This window comes from Arachis ipaensis, chromosome B03 (assembly GCF_000816755.2).
Source record: "Arachis ipaensis cultivar K30076 chromosome B03, Araip1.1, whole genome shotgun sequence".
NCBI classification, from domain to species: Eukaryota; Viridiplantae; Streptophyta; class Magnoliopsida; order Fabales; family Fabaceae; genus Arachis; species Arachis ipaensis.
Window position 1 is genome coordinate 160,769 of NC_029787.2, and position 18,911 is coordinate 179,679.

Genomic DNA, 18,911 nt, shown 5'->3' on the forward strand with positions numbered 1-18,911 from the left:
CAGGTACATTGTGGGACCTCCTCTATCCCTTTCCTTTCTTTTTTATTTTAATGGTCATAAGATTCTAAAATTTTCAGACCTTCAAGTAAAATTGTACATGTGAAAACTTCTTTTCATGGATCTGTCACTCTTTGTATCATTAATATTATCATGTGTTTCGATATTATTAAATCAGGCAGGACAACTAGAACTAGGTACTAGCCTACTAGGTATAGATACACCTTTTAATATTAATATTAAAATAAAAGGAAAAATAATGCCAAAATTTATATATTATGCTTATGTACATATGGATCACATAATTGACAGAAACTAATTAAACTAAAAATGTAGCTACACGGAATAAGAGCTCAAGATTATCTTCAATATCATTGTTATTAATTGACACAAGTGAAATCCACACCGATCTCTGTTGCCTTTTTGTCCTCTAAACTGAACTTGAGGAATAAAAAAGAATTGCTATCGCCTAAAAGAGGGAGCTCAATTTTAACTAAAAAATTACAAGCCTCCCATCCAAACCCATCCCTCCCCTAAAAAAAAGAAAGGAATTAAGGAATGGAGATTCCTTGCCTGCTCCATCTTCATTTTCTAATTGATATTTATTCAACCTATTATTGATGCAAAACTAGAACCAAATCTGAGAACTTGAGACCAAATTGGTCAACTCTAATTCATCTAAACCCTTAGGTGGCCTTAGACTACATCTTTCATTCCCATGCTTTGACAACGCACGCTTAAACTTGTTGATCTGCACACAAAATTATATTATTAGGACTCATAACAGTAAATTAATTAATTAGGACTTGAAATAATCTTACAGTTGCATTGGTGCAGCTGAATCCACAAAGCTGACCCTCTGCACCTCTGTAGAACCTAAAGAATGGCAAGACATGAATTTGCAGAGCCTGGCACATGGTTTTCAGCTTGTCGTAATTTACTTTCAGGAATATTGCATTCGGGTGCATTTCAGCAATTTGACAGATCTGAATCCAATCACGTAACACAATCTTCAAGACCCAATTAAAATTGATTGTTCATAGATATGGAGATATATACCTTGGGATGAAGGGCTCTGCAGCCACCACAAGCAGGTGAATAGAAGTCAACAACAACCAAAGCATCACCAGCGCTGAGCAGAGAATTGAGAAGCTCTTGTGCTGAATGGATCTCAATCATGTTGGGCTTCAGGTTCTTCTTCCACCACTGCATCGATCTGCTAATGCATATACTTGCTTCTGCCTGAAACAGCTTGCATTGTTACTCAGGAATAAATATATAATCCCACAAAAAAGAAAGCAATATACGTACATGAATTGAGGTTTTGGAACTGCATAAACCCTTTTCATCTTGGAGTTTTGTTGTGTTGATGATGATGGGTTGCCCCATGAATTCAGCACTCAACGCCCTTGATCTTGCTTTACCAGCTAGTCTCATTGAAGATGGACAAGGCTTGGCTTTTGAGCAAACCATGTTCTCAGGAACACACACTACAGCACTCTTCAAGTTCATGGAGGAAGCCATTAAGGAGCAAATATTAAGGAGCAAATATTCCTGTTTTATATGATGCTAAGGCTTGTGAAACCAAAAAGGCAAAAGGAGAAAAGCAACACCAGCACCCTTGTGTTGCTATTCAATGGATAATAAAAAGTGCAGAGCAGAATTTTAATCAGATAAAACAAACAGTGTTCTCTTCCTGTGAATGAGAGAGACGAAAAGAGAGTTAGTTCAAATAACAAACACACTGGATATAATTTAATTCAATAAGGTGGTTCCTTTGATGCGCTGTCTTTTTCTTTTAAAAAGCGAAACGAGTCAATCAGTCAATAAATAACCTTTATCCGTTTGAGAAAATTTACTACTAAAAAGAAAAGAAGAGGATGGTTATCCAAATCCACGTCAACTTTTTTTGCAGCATTATCTGCGTGGAATTGGAATTGGATTGCTTCTTGTTGAGTCACATGTGTGGCTCTCTATATGTCCTCTTAATAATAATGCTCTGCAAAATGGATAATTATTTTAACTTCATTGCCATCTTCAGCCTTTCAATTCACCTACTAAAACTAAAACTTTTTATTACACTTTCTATTCTTGTACCTCAACTTTTACAACGGATAATTCATACAGCGAATAACTAATTTTAACCACTCACAACTCACCCAATAACTAATAAAATCTAGTTAAAACGATTACGGATTTGCACAGTTACATTTAAGATTTAATGTCTTATAATTCTCTCTAGTCGATTTAAAATTAAAAAATTATAGTATCCATAAAAATTGTCAATATATTCAAATAAAATCAAAACAGAACTAAATTAAAAATGAAAATTTCGTATTTCATCTCCTCCTATATTCTTCTTTTTAACTAAGTAAAATTTTTATCTGTTCAATTATATTTTTATAGTAAACTAATAAAGATTAGTTCTTAATATCAAATCATAGTTTAAAAAAAATATTTATTGCTGAAACATGAATGTATTATATCTTGGATAATGCAAAAATATTGCAGGACTGCAGGAGACATGCATGTGTTATATAGGCAAGTGCATATATGTAAAATATTTCAATGAGAATACAAATGCAAAGATTTTTATGCAATGCAGAATATGATATAATAAAATATTTGTAAGCACCTCAAAATCTCAAATTTATAAAAAGAAAAAAATTTACACTAGCCAATACCTTAAGAAATGTACTGAGATTTCTTGAAATTATGGTCGAATTTTTTCTGCAATAATTATTGTCAAATTTTAGGTCGGAATATGTCAAGATTTTTGTCAATAATACCTGTCGAATTGTGACTAAATTCCCACAGTGATTCATAAGATTTATGATTTTCACTTTTTTTAGTTTTTTAGATCTAAAATTTATTATATTGATACTCGAGATTCAATTCCAGGATCATATTGGTCTCTAAATTATTTTTCATGTTAAGTCAATGAACGAAATGTTGAGCTAGTTTTAACTTGCTACATTAGACACATAGTTAAATAGTATCTTTTGATTTTAGCTTTTATATAAGGCAAAAATGAGATTGTTTTAAAGAATGAAGAAAAATATAATGGTTTGTATATCATTTAAATTCTTTTTTATTTTTGCTTTATTTAAGTGCCAAAACAAAATGACACTATTTAGCTATGTCTCCAACATGGTAAATCTGAGTCAATTCAGCGATTCAATACTAAAAAGGATCCAAAAACTAATACGATGACCACAACTGAATTTCAAAAATCAGTATAGATAATTTTAAATTTAAAGAACTAAAAAGATAAAAGTTGTGAATACTAACATGTGGATTTAGTCGTGGAATGGTCTATTTTAATGCTAAAATAAAGCACAAAACTTATGTAATTGGCGTGAAATGTTATCGTTGAACAGTAAACCAACTAAATAAAATACACCGTTTTCCTTAAAGAGATGCATATTATCTTTCAAATTTGTGACCCTCTCCCCATCCTCTCTCTTCTCTCCCCTTCCAGCCAGGAGCCTCACTGACCGGCCAACACGGTCCTTGCCGCCGTCGTTGTGAAGCTTTATGGCCGCTATATGCCCACCCATGAATCAGGGGTGGAGTTAGATTTTTTTTTTTTTTTAAAAAGGGCCAACATAAAAAAATAACTTGATAAGAGGCCAAAAAATAAAATTAAAGAGGTTAAAACATTAAAATAGAGAACTTTACATATAAAATTATCAATTTGGGAGGCGGCATTTCTCCCTTTAGGCTGCACTAGGCTCCGCCACTGAGCCACCGCGCGTGTGTGAGATTCTTTTCCTATGTCTGGGCTATGGAGAGGTGAATTCATTAAGTTTACTAGGGGCAGGGGCAGAGGCAGAGAATACAAAGTGATGATTGATATTGAGATGCATACAGCACAGGGAGTGTGTGAAAAATATGTAACCGATTACATACACGATATGATTATGCAATTTGCAATATTCTTGAATAATTGGAAATTTAGGGAGAAGGCACATCCACTGTTAGATCATGATATTATACACTATATATACATATTCATCACTTCACTAGTTCCTCCTTCTTGCCTGCTTCTTCAAGCTCCTTCAACCCTCCAACCTTCTCTTCTATCTCTTCTATCAACTCCTCACGCCACAATGCTTCTCTCGCTTCTGCTTCCATAATCTCTTGCTGCATGCATTCATGTATATTCGTATAATGATGTAATATAATATCCATCACTGACTGCAGCTATTAAATTAAATAAAAGCTTACCTTCTCATAAATCCAGTTTCCAGTACCATCTCCTCCATCTCCCCTGTACGTCTCCGAGTCGTAATATGGGTCCTAAACACCACAATTAATTCATTTAGTTTGTTTCAATGCTGCATATATCACAATTCACAACTTTGTTGAATGAAATTACTTAACCTTCATGGAACCAAAGAATAAGCATCCCCAAACGGTGAACATTATGTACCAAGAGTCTGCATGCATGCCACCACACAGGAAATTAATTCAAATTCAAAAGAGCTCAAATTAAACCAGATATGATATAATATGAGACAGACTTACAAACATTCTTGATGGCGTCATCACTGAGATGCACAATGGATTTAGTGGTTAACATGTCTCTCTGCCCTTCCATTGTCTCCACTAGAACTGCCATCAATGGCCAATCCCCCAAACCATTCACTTTATGCAAACAACCTCTTTTCCTCTTACTCTCTTCAACCTTACCTTGCATATATATAATGTTACGTTTCAACTGAAACTGCTTTCATTTTAAAGAAACTACTACAACTTAATTACCTGCCATGATCGCCTGAAAAGGGTAGAGCTTGAATGCTGCTTAGGCTGCAAATTCAAAACAAACGCACCTTTACTGTCGAACTAAACTAGAAATACATCATGCTTGCATTTATATTATTCAATTGTTTCCGATCTTAATTATACCAATCTTGAGGAGGGGTTGGCTTCAAATCTCCTTGTTTGTAGACAGGATTTGAAAACGGTAGTGAAACCAATGATAGCTTCAGCCATGGTGTGAAGTGCTGAGCACAAAACAAAAAGAAAAAGAACAAGGTACTGCGTACTGGTATGGTACTTACACAAGTGAGGATAAAGTGGATAAGAGTCAAGTGAAGAACCACCCTACAAAAAGATGCATTAGTTTATAGTTTTTTGACCTTTTGAGTTGGTACCACTAACTAATGGACAAAAAGATGCAATAGTTTATAGTTTTTGTTGAAATGCGAGAAAATGAAAAAGAAAATGTTATATACGCACCATCTTTATATAGTGATAAAAGAGTTAATACTCAACTTGGTCTCTGAGCTTGTATGCGAGTCTTAATTTAGTTTTTGAAGTTTTAATTACTTCTATTTAGTCTCTAAATTTTATAAACGTGCCTCACATTAGTCCTTGAGATGATTTTTAGTTCAAAAACGTTAATGGAGCGTTGAAATGGACAATCAAATACCATATTGAAATATGTAAAATGACGTAGTTTTGGTTTTAGTATTCAAATAGCACAAAATGATGTCACATCACTTGTTTTGTTAGATAAAGTTTCAATAAACACCATTTATGATGTTGTTTTTGGTTATTTGAGTGTCAAAACCAAAACGACATCATTTTACAGAATCTAGTGTGACATCCGCCTGTCCATGACAACGTTCTATTAATATCTATACATTGAAAATTGTTCAAAGGACTAACATGAGTCATGTTCGCAAAGTTTGGAAACTAAATAAAGTCAATTAAAATTTTAGGGACTAAATTGAGGCTTGTATGCAAATTTAGGGACCAAATTAAATATTATCTGATTGATAAAAAGTAAAAAAAAGTTGTCTTTTATGTTATAAAAATACAAAATTATATAAAAGGAAAAGAATAATAAAATTATCAAAAGGAGCTATAACTCACGAGTTTGTTTGGATTGGCAGTAAAAAAAGGTGAATTTAGTTAGGCTCGTGTAGTTTTTTTTTTTTTTTTTTGGAGGGGGCGGATTAATATTACCGTATGTGTGTTTTGGGAATAGTTATCTACTTATCTGGAACCCGGCCCGGTGAGTGAGTTGACATAGAGCTATAAAGAATATTGGGCGGAGTTGGAAGAGTTTTGAAGCAACTCGCAAGTGGCGATGGCAATGATAGATCTGGAGAAACACTTCGCCTTCTATGGAGCATACCACAGCAACCCCGTTAACATCTTCATTCACATGCTCTTCGTCTGGCCCATCCTATTCACCGCTCAAATACTCCTCTATTTCACTCCATCCCTCTTCTCCTTCTCCTTCTCCTTCTTCCCTCCCCCTCTCCTCCTCAACTACGGCTTCCTCTTCACCGCCATCTACGCCCTCTTCTACGCCTCCCTCGACCTCAAAGCTGGCTCTCTCGCCGCCCTCCTCACTTTCCTCTGCTGGTTCGCTTCCTCTTTCCTCGCCAACCACCTCGGATTCTCCCTCGCCTGGAAGGTACACTTCTTCTTCTTATTATTATTATTATCTTGTCAACGCTAATTGATTCAGTCTATTTTCAGATTGTGTTGGCTTCTCAGATATTCTGTTGGACTGGACAGTTTATTGGTCACGGCGTCTTTGAGGTAAATCATTTCATTACTAATCAGTAATCACCACTTTGATGCATCTCACTCATCTTATTCTATCTTCCTCTGTTAGAAACGTGCTCCAGCCCTCTTCGATAACCTTGTTCAAGCTTTCCTAATGGCCCCATTCTTTGTCCTCTTTGAGGTAATTAATATTTAATACCTTCACATATTCATTCATTATATATATAATAGTCTGCTTGACAATTCAAACAAGGTCATTGCTCTTTTTCAGGCTCTCCAATTATCTGTCGGATATGAACCATACCCAGGGTTCCAAGCAAAGGTGAAGGCAAAGATTGAAGCCGAACGCAAGCAATGGCAAGACAAGAAACAAAAGAAACTTTCTTAGCTTCAATATCTGTGTCTGTGTTTGTGGTTGTTGTACATCATATTCCCTCTGCAAATAATGGATTTGTATTATACAGACATGCATTGAAAAACAAATTACTACACATGAATCTATCTATTTTACTCCTCAAAGTCCATGTTAATCAATCATAATGAAACTGTTAAATGTGTTTCAATCACATTTGCGTCAGAGACCCGTAGGTAGTACTAATATTTGTTGTTTGGTGGTAGATCGTGGCTTCCAGGACTTGACATTTGAAATAAAAAGTACCGGTAAAAACTAAAAACAATTTAATAACTAATATTTCTTTTATAGATACAATATCTTTTAGATGTTATATTACTACATGTGTTTTAACTTGTTTTTCGAATAAATTTTCTAGGCCATCCAATTGAAAGGGACGCTAACCATGCTTGATAATTATGTTTGGTGGGTTAACAACCCGTGTGCCCCCTTATCACATGCGACAAGCTAAGCCAAAACCATAGGGTGTAGATCACTATTCACTAGGCAACTTTTGACGTTTTCATTGTGGATGCAGTCCATCTAACTCATTGTGTCTTTATTATTGGTTGGTATTTCCAAATCAGAGTTAAATGCAGGAAAAACATGCAACCATACACCACTTTCTTTTTCTTTTTCTTTTTATTTTGTAGTCATTATTAGCAAACCATAGAGCGATCACTCATTCACTGCCCACTCTACCAAATTCCAGTGCTTCATCTCATGTGCAGGTGCAGCATTGAATAGATGAAATTGTTATTTTTATATTTTTAAAAGAAAAAGTCCAAACAAGATTTGGTCGCATTAGCATTTGCATTTGGATTTGGAATTGCCTGTAGGCGCCCTGGCCTATCCCTTTGCAGCGGATTTGGGCTAAAACTGACTAGTAGGTTTGCTCCTTACTAAGAAAACATGGGCTCAAAACTAAACCTTTCTTTCTGCCCAGAATACTAAAAGAAAATCTTTCTTACCTGAAAATAGCGAGAAAGGAAAAAACAAAAAATGAGCCCATAAAAATAACTCATATGCTGACTCACCCTGTCAAATTGACATAAATATATTGGAATCATATATATTTACATATGAGCAATGTTAGGAGACCAATAATTTTTGTGATTGGTAGCTATCAAATAGCTATCAATAATAATTTAATGGTGTGAGATTTCATCTAATGACTCACCTTTCTCTACTGGTTACATATGGCCAAAATTCAATAAAATTACTGGCCCTAAACTTTTCTTTTACATATATCTTCTAAACAAAATAAGTCATGTTATTAGATATATTATCTCGTACTCAAAATTGGCAATATAAGTCAAATGGAATTTCTTATCTTTACTTGCGAGATAGAGCTAGACTCGTTTTTTTAGGAGGGACCATAATTAAATAATTAAATAATATATTTTAAAGAAGACATAATTAATATATTGGAATTATAATTGTAAAATTTCTATTTTTTCTAAGAAAAATGATAATTTTTGGGGGCACAGCCCCCTTTAAACTATATAAAGCTTCGTCTCTGTTTACTAGGCTTTGGTCATCAAATTTGAAATAAAATCTTAACCACAAATTCTCTGAAATTATTTTTGTTCTTTTCTTTAATTTAATTAACTTTTGGGTCTAATTTTATTTTAATGCCAAAAATTTAGTGAGTAACACTTGTCATGCAATGAAGACTAACACTTTTTTATTATCAGAAATGTTTGGTAACGAAAGAAAATCAACCAAAAACAATCATAACTTACCTTATTTAACATTCATTAATTGTCAACCAATTAACTAAAAGAATTCAGTAGCGGAAACACACAAATATTGTGTATTGCAATTAACTTCTTCTGCGTTTTGACATTCTTTATTCACATTTTTTTTTAAGAGAACTTATGTGTTCGACTGGTTTACTTTCAACCCTAACCATAATGTAACTGATGAGACATATATAACATGTTACCTCATCAATCACATGAATTGTGTAGGTAAAACTTTTCAGCGGCAAAGCATATATGCTGCTTTATAACAAAATGTTTCTAAAAACATGCTTTTAAATTTTTTGTAAAATTATTTGGCAATAGTTTCTATCAATAATATATATTTTGATAATGGTAAAAAATATGATTAGAGTGCTCTGAATATAATATAAAATAAGAGAAATTCTTTTTTATGGTAAAAAAAAAAAGAAAAATTCTTTACTCTGGACTTTTGAGATCATAAGAATTTTATTTTTCTTTATAGTTGAATTTTATTTGGTGTTGTCTAGTACGTATGGATAAGTCTTTAATTTTTTTTCCCTCCGATTTCTTGGGCACTAAGATAGGGGATGATAGAAACCAAGTTGAAAAATGTAAGAGAGTAAGAAAGTGAGGAAAAGAGAGGAATGGGGATGTGAAAAATGCATGCAAATGTGGCAACGTATTAAGTTAGTAAAAAGAGCACTTGCATGCCCTCCAACCATATATGCTTGCCTAAAGAATCGCATTGATGGGGTCTACTCCTATTCGCCAAAGAAAAATCCTAAAATGTAGAAATGAACGTGAACTACGTACGTCAACAAAATTGAGACTTTTGTGCAGGAGGTTGACCATTTCCAAGAAAAACAAATAAAGAACCTGACCCCTCTATTATTATAATATATAAGAAGAGAAGAAACACCCGCAAGGGAGACAGTACAGCAAAAGTGATGTTCGGAGAAACAGATCCGATGGACAAAGATAAAGAGATGGAGACGGTGGCCACTGCTAAAGTCCGACGCATGGACTCTTTCATCAACTTGGAAGCTGGACGTGTTACCATGAGTGAAACACATGGCTCTAAGGTATATCATTGTTATATAGTGTAGTGTAGTTTTTTCTTACAATAAATAAATAAACAATATGACATTATTAGGTTAGCTGGAAGACAACGTTAAGTTTGGCATTTCAAAGCGTAGGGATTGTTTATGGTGATATCGGCACATCTCCGCTTTATGTGTATTCGAGCATTTTTACCAGTGGAATAAAAAACAACGATGATATTCTTGGCGTCTTATCCCTCATCATCTATACCATTCTGCTGGCGAACGACAACGGCAATGGTAACTTCTCAACATCACATCTAAATATCTAATTCAATCCATTTCTATCTTTTGTTTTTGATGTCTCGCGTTATACATTTATTATTAACTCTTAACCTTGTTACTTTTGTTACTTGGATAATGGAGGACAAAGATCTCTTCTTGATTTTACTAAATTTTTTAATTAATTTACTTAATTTGTTATATGAAACTCCTTGGTATTGCAATAATCATTTTAAGCGTGGCAAGTAATACTCTAAAATCATTATCTATGAAATGTAGTTAAAATATTTTTATTTTACTTCATCATCTTATTCTCATGCGTTTGACGGGTAAATACACTAAACACACTTGTTAGTTTTATGTTGATGATGCTGCACATCATCATATATAAGAAACTTGTGTTGTGTAGGTGGAGCATTTGCATTGTATTCGCTGATATGCAGACACGTAGACGTGAGTTTGATTCCAAATCAACAACCAGAAGACAGAAAACTTTCTAACTACAAGCTGGAACTACCGTCTAGTCAGCTCAAACAATCCCAAACACTGAAGCAGATGCTTGAGAACAGTCAGTTTGCTCGTTTTCTTCTTTTGCTTGCAACCATTCTGGGAACTTCCATGGTCATAGGAGACGGCTTTCTTACTCCCTCAATGTCAGGTGTGTATATAGATCCATATACTCTCTCTCTCTCTCTCTATATATATATAAACATGTTGTTCATTTTACATGCAGTCCTTTCTGCCGTAAGTGGGATCAGTAAATCACTCGGTCAAGGTACTTAAACCAATGACTTCATTTTCTTTTAATCTCAGTAGGTTTGGTTAAGTGTTACATAATAAAAAAATAATATATTTTTTTTTTTGCATGTAGTCTTTTTTTTTTAAACGCAGATGCTACTGTGGGAATCGCTATAGGAATCTTAATTATTTTATTTTCTTTGCAAAGATTCGGTACAGATAAAATGGGATTCTCATTTGTACCAATTATTTTAGTGTGGTTTTTACTCATAGCGGGAATTGGTATCTATAATTTGTTCAAATATGATATCAGAGTGTTGCGTGCTTTCAATCCAAAATATATAGTTGATTACTTCAAACGCAACGGTAAGCAAGGATGGCTATCACTTGGTGGAGTCTTTCTATGCATAACAGGTCGGCATATAGCATATTTGCCTAAAGCATTTTATTTTTATTATTAATTGGAAAATCAGTTTCGCTCCTAGTTTATTAATCTCCTTAATTAAGTTGTATTATTTTTTAATTCTAATTAGTACTCATATAATCATAGGATCTGAAGCCATGTTTGCAGACTTGGGTCACTTTAATGTACGAGCAATTCAAGTGAGTAAATAAATGTAAACTTGTGTTGTGCATATATTTTTTCTATCTAATATTAAACTTGCTTTTTTTTTTGCTTTCTGATTTGGCAGACTTTGCTAATATATTTACTTGGTCATACAGCAACGTTTATTATGTTATCTAATCACATTCTAATTTCTAAGAGTTATATAAGAAGTAAGCTTACCAAATTATTGTTGTTATTGACGCAGATCAGCTTCACTTTGATTACATGTCCTGCAATATTGTGTGCATATACTGGGCAAGCTGCATTTCTTCGAAAGTTTCCTGAAAAAGTGGGTAATACTTTCTATGAAAGTCTACCAAGTAAGTTGAGCAATCGTAGGAAATTCAGTTACTGTAGTTATTATGATTAATCAGTAAAGTCCAATGTAACAATACATGCAGATCCCATATACTGGCCAACATTTGTGGTGGCTGTTGGTGCTGCTATCATAGCAAGCCAAGCAATGATTTCAGGAGCATTTTCCATCATATCGCAGGCCCTGAGTCTAGGTTGTTTCCCACGAGTTAAGGTTGTGCATACTTCCACTAAGCACGAGGGTCAGGTGTATATTCCTGAGATCAACTACATGTTCATGATTGGAAGCATTATTATGTGTGTTGCCTTCAAAACCACAGAAAAGATAAGTCAAGCATACGGGATTGCAGTTATTGGGGATATGCTTATCACAACGTGGCTGGTTTCATTAATAATGGTAGTTATATGGAAGAAGAGCATATGGCAAGCTACTATCTTCTTATTGGTATTCGGCTGCATAGAGGCTATTTATTTCTCATCTCAGATAACAAAGTTCATGGAGGGAGGCTATATTCCAATTGTGTCTTCTTTGTTTTTGACGATGATCATGGGAATCTGGCATTACGTGCATAAAGAGAGGTACATGTTCGAGCTTAGAAATAAAGTTCGCAGTGAATACATAGGAGAATTGGCCATGGATAGGGACATAAGAAGAGTTCCCGGGGTAGGGCTGCTCTATTCTGAGCTTGTGCAGGGGATTCCTCCGATATTCCCCCATCTCATAGCCTGTATGTCATCCATCCATTCAGTCATTGTCTTTGTTTCCATCAAGGTCATCCCTATCAGCCGAGTTTCTTTAGAGGAGAGGTTTCTATTTTGCCATTTGGAGCCCAGAGAATACCGAATGTTCCGTTGCGTGGTTAGATGCGGTTATAAAGATAAACTCGAGGATGCTCTTGTATTTGAATCACAGTTAATACAAAATCTCAAAGCCTTCATTCACCTAGATGAACCTGAGGTCAACTTTATCGACATGGCAATGCAAAGAGGTGTGATGTATATGCTTGGCGAAGCAGAGGTGGTGGCTCTACCAAATTCATCGTTCCTCAATAAGATAGTTGTCAACTATGCTTATACTTTCTTAAGAAAGAACTTCCGCCAAGGAAACCAATTGATGGCCATCCCGCGTAAGAGACTTCTCAAGATTGGAATGACATATGAAATATAACTCATCATCAACGATCCTTTCATTTCTCCCTTACTCTTGCTCTATTACATTTCTACATGATCAAATTTATTTGTACTTAGTTTTTCTCATCTTTTATTCATTGTATTTTCATGTAACCAAATAAATACTTAAGTAAGTATCAAATAATAAGATCATCTCCAGTTGAAAACTCATCTCAATCCTTATTTATGGCTTATTTATCATAAGAAGTAACTTCATACCAACTTTTGCATCATAAATAATAAATAAAAACTCAAAACATTTCTCTCTTTTCTATTAGAAGGAACTAAGTTTAGTTGCTATTGTGGTCTCACTTAATTAATTAATTAAAATTAATGTAATTATTTATTTTTTATAAATATTATTAATATTGATAAATTATTAATAAATAACAATAATACATAATATATAATTTGAGTTTAAACTAATTTACAAAATTACTTAATATAAAGAAAAACATAATTAAACTCTATAGTTGACGACGCGCATTATGAAATTGCCATATGTTTTCAATCAAGTCCTCTTTCAATTCTCGATGCTGATGCCTATTTTGAAGTTGGACATTTTTTTGGAGAAATTGATGGTGTGGGGCAAAATTCTCTTCTCCCATATGAGGTTGTGATAAGCTATTTTTGACATTAGGATACTCTAGGTCTTGAGCAACATTTTCTGCATAAGTGTCTCTTTCATCCTCAATAATCATTTTATGCAATATAATATAAACTCTCATTATATTTGCAAGCTTCTTCTTTTCCCAAAAGTGCACTGGCGTACAAGTGCAAAGTGAAGAGTATATAAGATAAGAAACCCATTAACTTGACATCTTAAGATTTTAATTTAGATGTAATGTCTTCACATCTTATATTCTATTTTGCACTTGGATCCTCTCCGTTGGAGTCTTCTCATCTTATGTAGTTCAATTTTAGACATGTTTGATTTTCATAAAATTATTAACAAATTTTTTGGGTTTTACTTTATAAATAAATATAAAAATATTTTTATTTTTAGGAGATACCAATTTCCTAGAGAATAAAGTTGGGGCCTTGGGATGATCGGTCCATCCTACTCCTACTCGTTAAATTGAGCGACATAAAAATTGGTGGTTAGGGCAAGGATAATCTCCTTACCCTCCTCATCCAACTCCTTCCTCACAAAAAACAATGAAAAATCTTAAATATGATTAATAGTTTATTTATAATTATGTTAATGCTTATGTGTAAGAGTATATAAAATAAATGAATAACATTGTTTCTCATTAATTTAGTAAGTAAATTGTCCTTTATGAGTTTATTATTATACTTACAATATCAAACATACGAATTAATTTTTAAAAAAATTGGGTATATAAATTATGACATATCCATCAAAACCTATACTATATTAATAATAAGCACATGGTGAGTTCAAAGCATGCTAATTCTATATATGAGAATGAAAGAATCTAATATGTGAGAATAAACTTTAATTTAGTTCAGTGAAGAGAAGTTTATCATAGTGTGTATACATGTCTTTTATAATCATTGATCTCTAAATAGGTTGGTACTAGTATATTTAGAACAAGAATTTTGCATGTTATTGTTAGTTCTAATTCAGACCGATCCAACAGTAAACGAATTAAAAATCGCTGTTCAAAGATTATTACTCTGCATAAAAATGAGAATTTTATTTTTCCTCTTTTCTCTCACTTTTGTAGTTGTTCTCTATTTTGGAGAAAACATAGAGAAATGAAAAGTATATAAGATGAGAGACCCATTAACTTGACACCTTAAGGTTTTGAATTGGATGTGATGTTTTCTCATCTTAAGTTTCTGCACTTGGTTTTACCTCGAAATCTCTCCAGTGGTCCAGAGCTCTCCACGGTGGCCCAATAAATGGTATCAGTGCCGATAGTTAATTGGTATAATGGTTAAGAAGTATTTAAAATGCAAGATGAATACCCAAATATGGTAGACAACATATAAGATGGAGAGTTGATGTGCTCACTGTGGTGGCTCACATTTGAGGGAGAGATTGTTATGATTGCAAGTATGAAGAATGAATTAATCCCACATTGAAAAAAAAATAGAGAATTAAGAGTATATGAGATAAGGAGCCTATTTACTTGATACCTTAAGATTTTGAGTTAAATGTTGTGTCTTCTCATCTTATGTTCTTGCACTTAGTTTCTCTCCGTAGTCTGTCCGGTAGTCTAGAGTTCTCCACGGTGGCCCAACAGGTGATATCAGAACCGATGTTTAATCGGTTTGGTGGTGAAACATCAAAAGTCTTTCCGACAAGAGCGATCTGGATGGCATTTTTCATATTCGAAAAAATTGGGGAGGTGATGAACAATTTTATGTTCTTGGTTGTATCTTCTCATCTTATGTAGTTCAATTTTAGACATGCTTGATTTTTATAAAATTATTAAATAATTTTTTGGGCTTTATTTTTTAAATAAATATTAAAATATTCTTATTTTTAGCTGAACCATTCCTTAAAAAATAAGGTTGGGGCCATAGAGATGATCTGCCCATCTTACTCCTACTCGTTAAATTTAGTGACATGAAAATTGGTGGTTTGAACAAGGATAATCTCCTTACCCTCCTCATCCAACTCTTTCTTCACCCAAAAAAAATAAAAAACCTTAAATATGATTAATAATTTGTTTATAATTATGTCAATGCTTGTGTGTAAGAACATATCAAATAAATGGATAATATTATTTTTCATTTAATTTAGTAAGTAAATTACTCTTCATGAGTTTATTATTATACTTATAATATAAAAAATACGAATAAATTAAAAAAAGTTAGGTACATAAATTATGACCTATCCATATGTCAATATTTACACTATACTAATAATAAGCACATGGTGAGTTCAGAGCATGCTGATTCTATATAAGAGAATGAAAGAATCTAGTATGTGAGAATAAACTTTAAGTTTGTTCAGTGAAGAAAAGTTTATCATAGTGTGCATACATATCTTTAATTACCATTGATCTTTAAATACATTGGTACCAGTGTGATTAGAATAAGAATTTTCCATATGTTATTATTAGTTTTAATTCAGACCAATTAAACGGTAAACAAATTAGAAATCGCTGTTCAAAGATTGCTGCTCTACATAAAAATAAAAATTTTATTTTGCCTCTTTTATCTCATTTTTGTAGTTGTTCTCTCTTTTGGAGAAAACATAGAGAAATGAAAAATATATAAGATGAGAGACCCATTAACTTGACACCTTAAGGTTTTAAATTAGATGTGCTGTCTTCTCATCTTAATTCTTGTACTTGGTTTCTTTCAGAAATCTTTCTAGTAGTCCAGAGCTCTCCACCGTGGCCCAATAAGTGATATCAGAACCGATGGTTAATTGGTATAGTGGTTAAAGAGTATTTAAAATGAGGGATGAATACTCAAATATGGTAGATAACATATAAGAGAGGTAGTTGATGTGCTCAATGTGGTGACTCACATTTGAGGGAGAGATTGTTATGGTTGCAAGTGTGAGGAATGAATTAGTCCCACATTGAAAAAAACATGGAGAAGTGAAGAGTATATAAAATACGGAGCCTATAAATTAATATCTTAAGGTTTTGATTTAGATGTAGTGTTTTCTTATCTTATGTTATCAGAGCCAATGGTTAATCGATTTTGGTGATGCCTTCTCATCTTATGTAGTTCAATTTTAGACATGCTAATAGTTTGTTTATTATTATTATGTCAATGCTTATATATGTGTAAGAATATTTAAAACAAATGAATAATATTATTTCTCATTTAGTCAAGTAAATTGCTTTTAATGAGTTTATTATTATACTTATAACATCATACATACGAATAAATTTTAAAAAAAAAAGTTGGATATATGAATTATGACTAGTCTATCAAAATCTATACTATCTCTTTATATATAATAAGAGAGCACTTGAGAGTTATTTGCTTGACAAGTGGAGCACCAACCAATCTCTTTATGTGTAATAGGAGAGCACTTGACGGTTATTTGCTTGATAAGTAGAGCCGCCAATGAATAACAAGTGTTGTACTCCAATATTTGACAAGTGGTAGTTATAAAAGAAAGCTAAAAGAGAGTCACTTAAGCAAGAGTTTTATCAAGTTCAAATTCAAAACTATTTTGTTCTAGTTTTTATTCCAGTTGTAGATCACTTCCAAACTCATTCTTTCTCTTTTGTAATCTCATACATATATTTGTTTGTTAATCTTTGTAATATAAAAAAAAAAAACTAAGACAAAATTTAAAAATGAGAAGAGAGAACTAGAGACAGAATTTAAATTCTTAGTATAGAGGAGTAGGTGGTGTTTGCGGAGAAAGACTTTTTCTGACGATGTCGCAGAGAAGAGAAGGTTAAGGGAGAGAGAGAGAAAGATAGAACGGAGCAGAGAATAAGAAAACACAACGAAAGAAAAAGAAGAAGGTGGCAAAGAACTGACGTTTGTCACAGAACAATATCTATGAATGTGAATAACCAGTTCATTACAGTGTTGTTGTACGTTGGAGATTCAGATTCTGAAGTTGACGAAAGCACCACTACGATTTGTTCATCCAGGTCCGACAAGGGATTTCAGTTTAATCAGAAATGAGGTACTTAAAATCGCTCATGTTTTAATTTCCTTACTATTTTTTCTTTCTAATACAAAAAAAAAAAAAAATCGGTGACTCCCCATTTTATTTTTTTTTGGTTTATTGAAATTTTTGTTTGTGCTACAAAAATTTGCAACTTTTGTAGATATCTAAACCACTGCGTTCATTATGTGAATGTAAATTAAAATTTCAAAAAGCAATAATTTACTTATCCATTTTTATATACTTATTGATGAAAGTTATTCTATAAAATAGTTAGATAGAAAAATAAACCAAACAAATTGTTATGATTTTTATTGAACATTGCAATCCTTTTCCAAAAATCAATTGAGTATTCCAAAATTTATTTAGTGTTTTTATGCTTATAACATTTTTTTGACATATCTACAAAATTTTATATTTTAGCAAACAAGAAGAGAATAAGTAAAAGCTTTTTAAAATCATTGAACACATTAAAATCATATTCACCATAGAAAGGGATATTATTTTGTTGCTTTAAACCTAAGAATATGTATAAATTAATAAGTTTTTACCATTAACATATTTTTTTGTCATTGTTGCAATATATGTCCAGGCCCTTGGAATTTCAGACAGTTTGCAATTGGCAAAGGTGGTTGAAATGGATTATCATGACATATGTTGTTAAATATGAGTTGGACAAAATAAGTTGACTTTTAAAAGTGTGATTCACATCTTTCATTTCAGGAAAAGTATAATTTCATTGGCTTTTATATTTTTTTAAATCTATTTTTAATGTCATAGAGGTATTCTGCTTAGATGGAGGAAGACTACGAAAAAATATTATCAACAAGTATTATAAGTTTCAATTGAAGTTATTCAATTATAATATGATACAATTATACATGTTTTTTTTATTCATTTCATCATTTGTGCTGCATATAGAGCTCCCTAAATGTTACATTGTTGCAAATTTTTATGCATTTTTTTGTGGTGAATCATGAGACATTTATGTGGAACATGTATTTTTCTTTAAACAAAAATGCATTATACTAAATATTTGTCACCATATTTTTGTTTGTTATTGGGTTAGTGCAAGTTGTTGTTTTTTTTCATGTGAGATCAGAATTTATATCTTCTATTTGATACTAATTAATAGATATCTAGATGAAAGATCAATATATAGTTTACTACTTTATTTTCTTTGGGAAAATAAAAAATCAGAAAAAAATTATATATTTAAAATTTGGTCTCTAATTTTATTTTTTTTAAAAGATCAATTTGTAATTTACTTTACTATTTTACTTATTTTCCAAAATTTTGATTTGAACTTTATATACAATTGACTTGATATTTTTCTTAATTTGCAGTTGAAATATTTGTCTTTTTACTTTTTTTCTTTAAATATGCATAAATGTAATTTAATTTTTATGATAATTATAAATACAGAATAAAATTCAAAAACAGATAATTAGGCAAAATCCAGAAGCTACTCTTTATTGTGATGTAGGCCGTAAAACTATAAAAATAGATTACCATGGCATGTTGTTGGAATGTAAAATTATTTTTAGTTACTAGA

The 18,911-nt window shown here is 32.5% G+C and overlaps 4 protein-coding genes across 6 annotated transcripts in view; 2 read left to right on the top strand and 2 right to left on the bottom strand.

Annotated features, from left to right (window-relative positions):
* LOC107629488 (thioredoxin-like 1-2, chloroplastic) lies at positions 249–1,773 on the bottom strand. Of its 2 annotated transcripts, XM_021117641.1 has the most exons (5): positions 1,309–1,773; positions 1,057–1,239; positions 819–983; positions 581–748; positions 249–521 (listed from the first exon to the last, which is right to left on the bottom strand). In XM_021117641.1, the coding sequence occupies exons 1-4, from the start codon at positions 1,519–1,521 to the stop codon at positions 626–628; spliced, it is 684 nt and encodes a 227-aa protein (XP_020973300.1). In that variant the 5' UTR covers positions 1,522–1,773; the 3' UTR covers positions 249–521; positions 581–625. The 2 variants fall into 2 exon arrangements, with proteins under 2 accessions (XP_020973300.1, XP_016187782.1); XM_016332296.2 differs by having other exon boundaries at positions 250–748.
* Positions 3,829–5,137, bottom strand: LOC107629490 (photosynthetic NDH subunit of subcomplex B 4, chloroplastic). 2 transcript variants are annotated; one of them, XR_002358618.1, is made up of 7 exons: positions 4,909–5,137; positions 4,765–4,809; positions 4,528–4,687; positions 4,384–4,439; positions 4,228–4,299; positions 3,907–4,143; positions 3,829–3,874 (listed from the first exon to the last, which is right to left on the bottom strand). XR_002358618.1 is itself a non-coding variant. In XM_016332298.2 (6 exons), exons 1-6 carry the CDS (start codon positions 4,993–4,995, stop codon positions 4,015–4,017), a joined length of 549 nt encoding a protein of 182 aa, XP_016187784.1. In that variant the 5' UTR covers positions 4,996–5,137; the 3' UTR covers positions 3,832–4,014. The 2 variants fall into 2 exon arrangements, 1 of the variants encoding a protein (XP_016187784.1); XM_016332298.2 differs by having other exon boundaries at positions 3,832–4,143.
* Positions 5,997–7,102, top strand: LOC107629489 (uncharacterized endoplasmic reticulum membrane protein C16E8.02). The gene is made up of 4 exons (XM_016332297.2): positions 5,997–6,430; positions 6,496–6,558; positions 6,635–6,706; positions 6,797–7,102. Exons 1-4 carry the CDS (start codon positions 6,098–6,100, stop codon positions 6,911–6,913), a joined length of 585 nt encoding a protein of 194 aa, XP_016187783.1. The 5' UTR covers positions 5,997–6,097; the 3' UTR covers positions 6,914–7,102.
* Positions 9,597–18,911, top strand: part of LOC107632445 (potassium transporter 5-like) — a 10,314-nt gene continuing 999 nt past the window's right edge. The window contains exons 1-9 of the mRNA XM_016336125.2: positions 9,597–9,725; positions 9,797–9,983; positions 10,375–10,623; positions 10,699–10,740; positions 10,857–11,117; positions 11,254–11,306; positions 11,516–11,630; positions 11,712–12,804; positions 13,329–13,338. Coding sequence (XP_016191611.1) covers positions 9,612–9,725; positions 9,797–9,983; positions 10,375–10,623; positions 10,699–10,740; positions 10,857–11,117; positions 11,254–11,306; positions 11,516–11,630; positions 11,712–12,793 — 2,103 coding nt within the window. The 5' untranslated portion in view covers positions 9,597–9,611 and the 3' untranslated portion in view covers positions 12,794–12,804; positions 13,329–13,338. The remainder of the gene's footprint in view (positions 9,726–9,796; positions 9,984–10,374; positions 10,624–10,698; positions 10,741–10,856; positions 11,118–11,253; positions 11,307–11,515; positions 11,631–11,711; positions 12,805–13,328; positions 13,339–18,911) is intronic.

Bases quoted from the DNA above. Each gene is read 5' to 3' on its own strand.
- LOC107629489 (XM_016332297.2), top strand. From the start codon at position 6,098: ATGGCAATGATAGATCTGGAGAAACACTTCGCCTTCTATGGAGCATAC. The intron at 6,559-6,634 runs GTAAATCATTTC...TTCCTCTGTTAG, and splicing joins TTGGTCACGGCGTCTTTGAG to AAACGTGCTCCAGCCCTCTT. The intron at 6,707-6,796 runs GTAATTAATATT...GCTCTTTTTCAG, and splicing joins CATTCTTTGTCCTCTTTGAG to GCTCTCCAATTATCTGTCGG.
- LOC107629488 (XM_021117641.1), bottom strand. From the start codon at position 1,521: ATGGCTTCCTCCATGAACTTGAAGAGTGCTGTAGTGTGTGTTCCTGAG. The intron at 984-1,056 runs GTATATATCTCC...GATTGGATTCAG, and splicing joins GCAGAGCCCTTCATCCCAAG to ATCTGTCAAATTGCTGAAAT. The intron at 749-818 runs GTAAGATTATTT...TTTTGTGTGCAG, and splicing joins TCAGCTGCACCAATGCAACT to ATCAACAAGTTTAAGCGTGC.
- LOC107629490 (XM_016332298.2), bottom strand. From the start codon at position 4,995: ATGGCTGAAGCTATCATTGGTTTCACTACCGTTTTCAAATCCTGTCTA. The intron at 4,810-4,908 runs GTATAATTAAGA...TTGAATTTGCAG, and splicing joins CCAACCCCTCCTCAAGATTG to CCTAAGCAGCATTCAAGCTC. The intron at 4,300-4,383 runs GTTAAGTAATTT...TGTGGTGTTTAG, and splicing joins TATTCTTTGGTTCCATGAAG to GACCCATATTACGACTCGGA.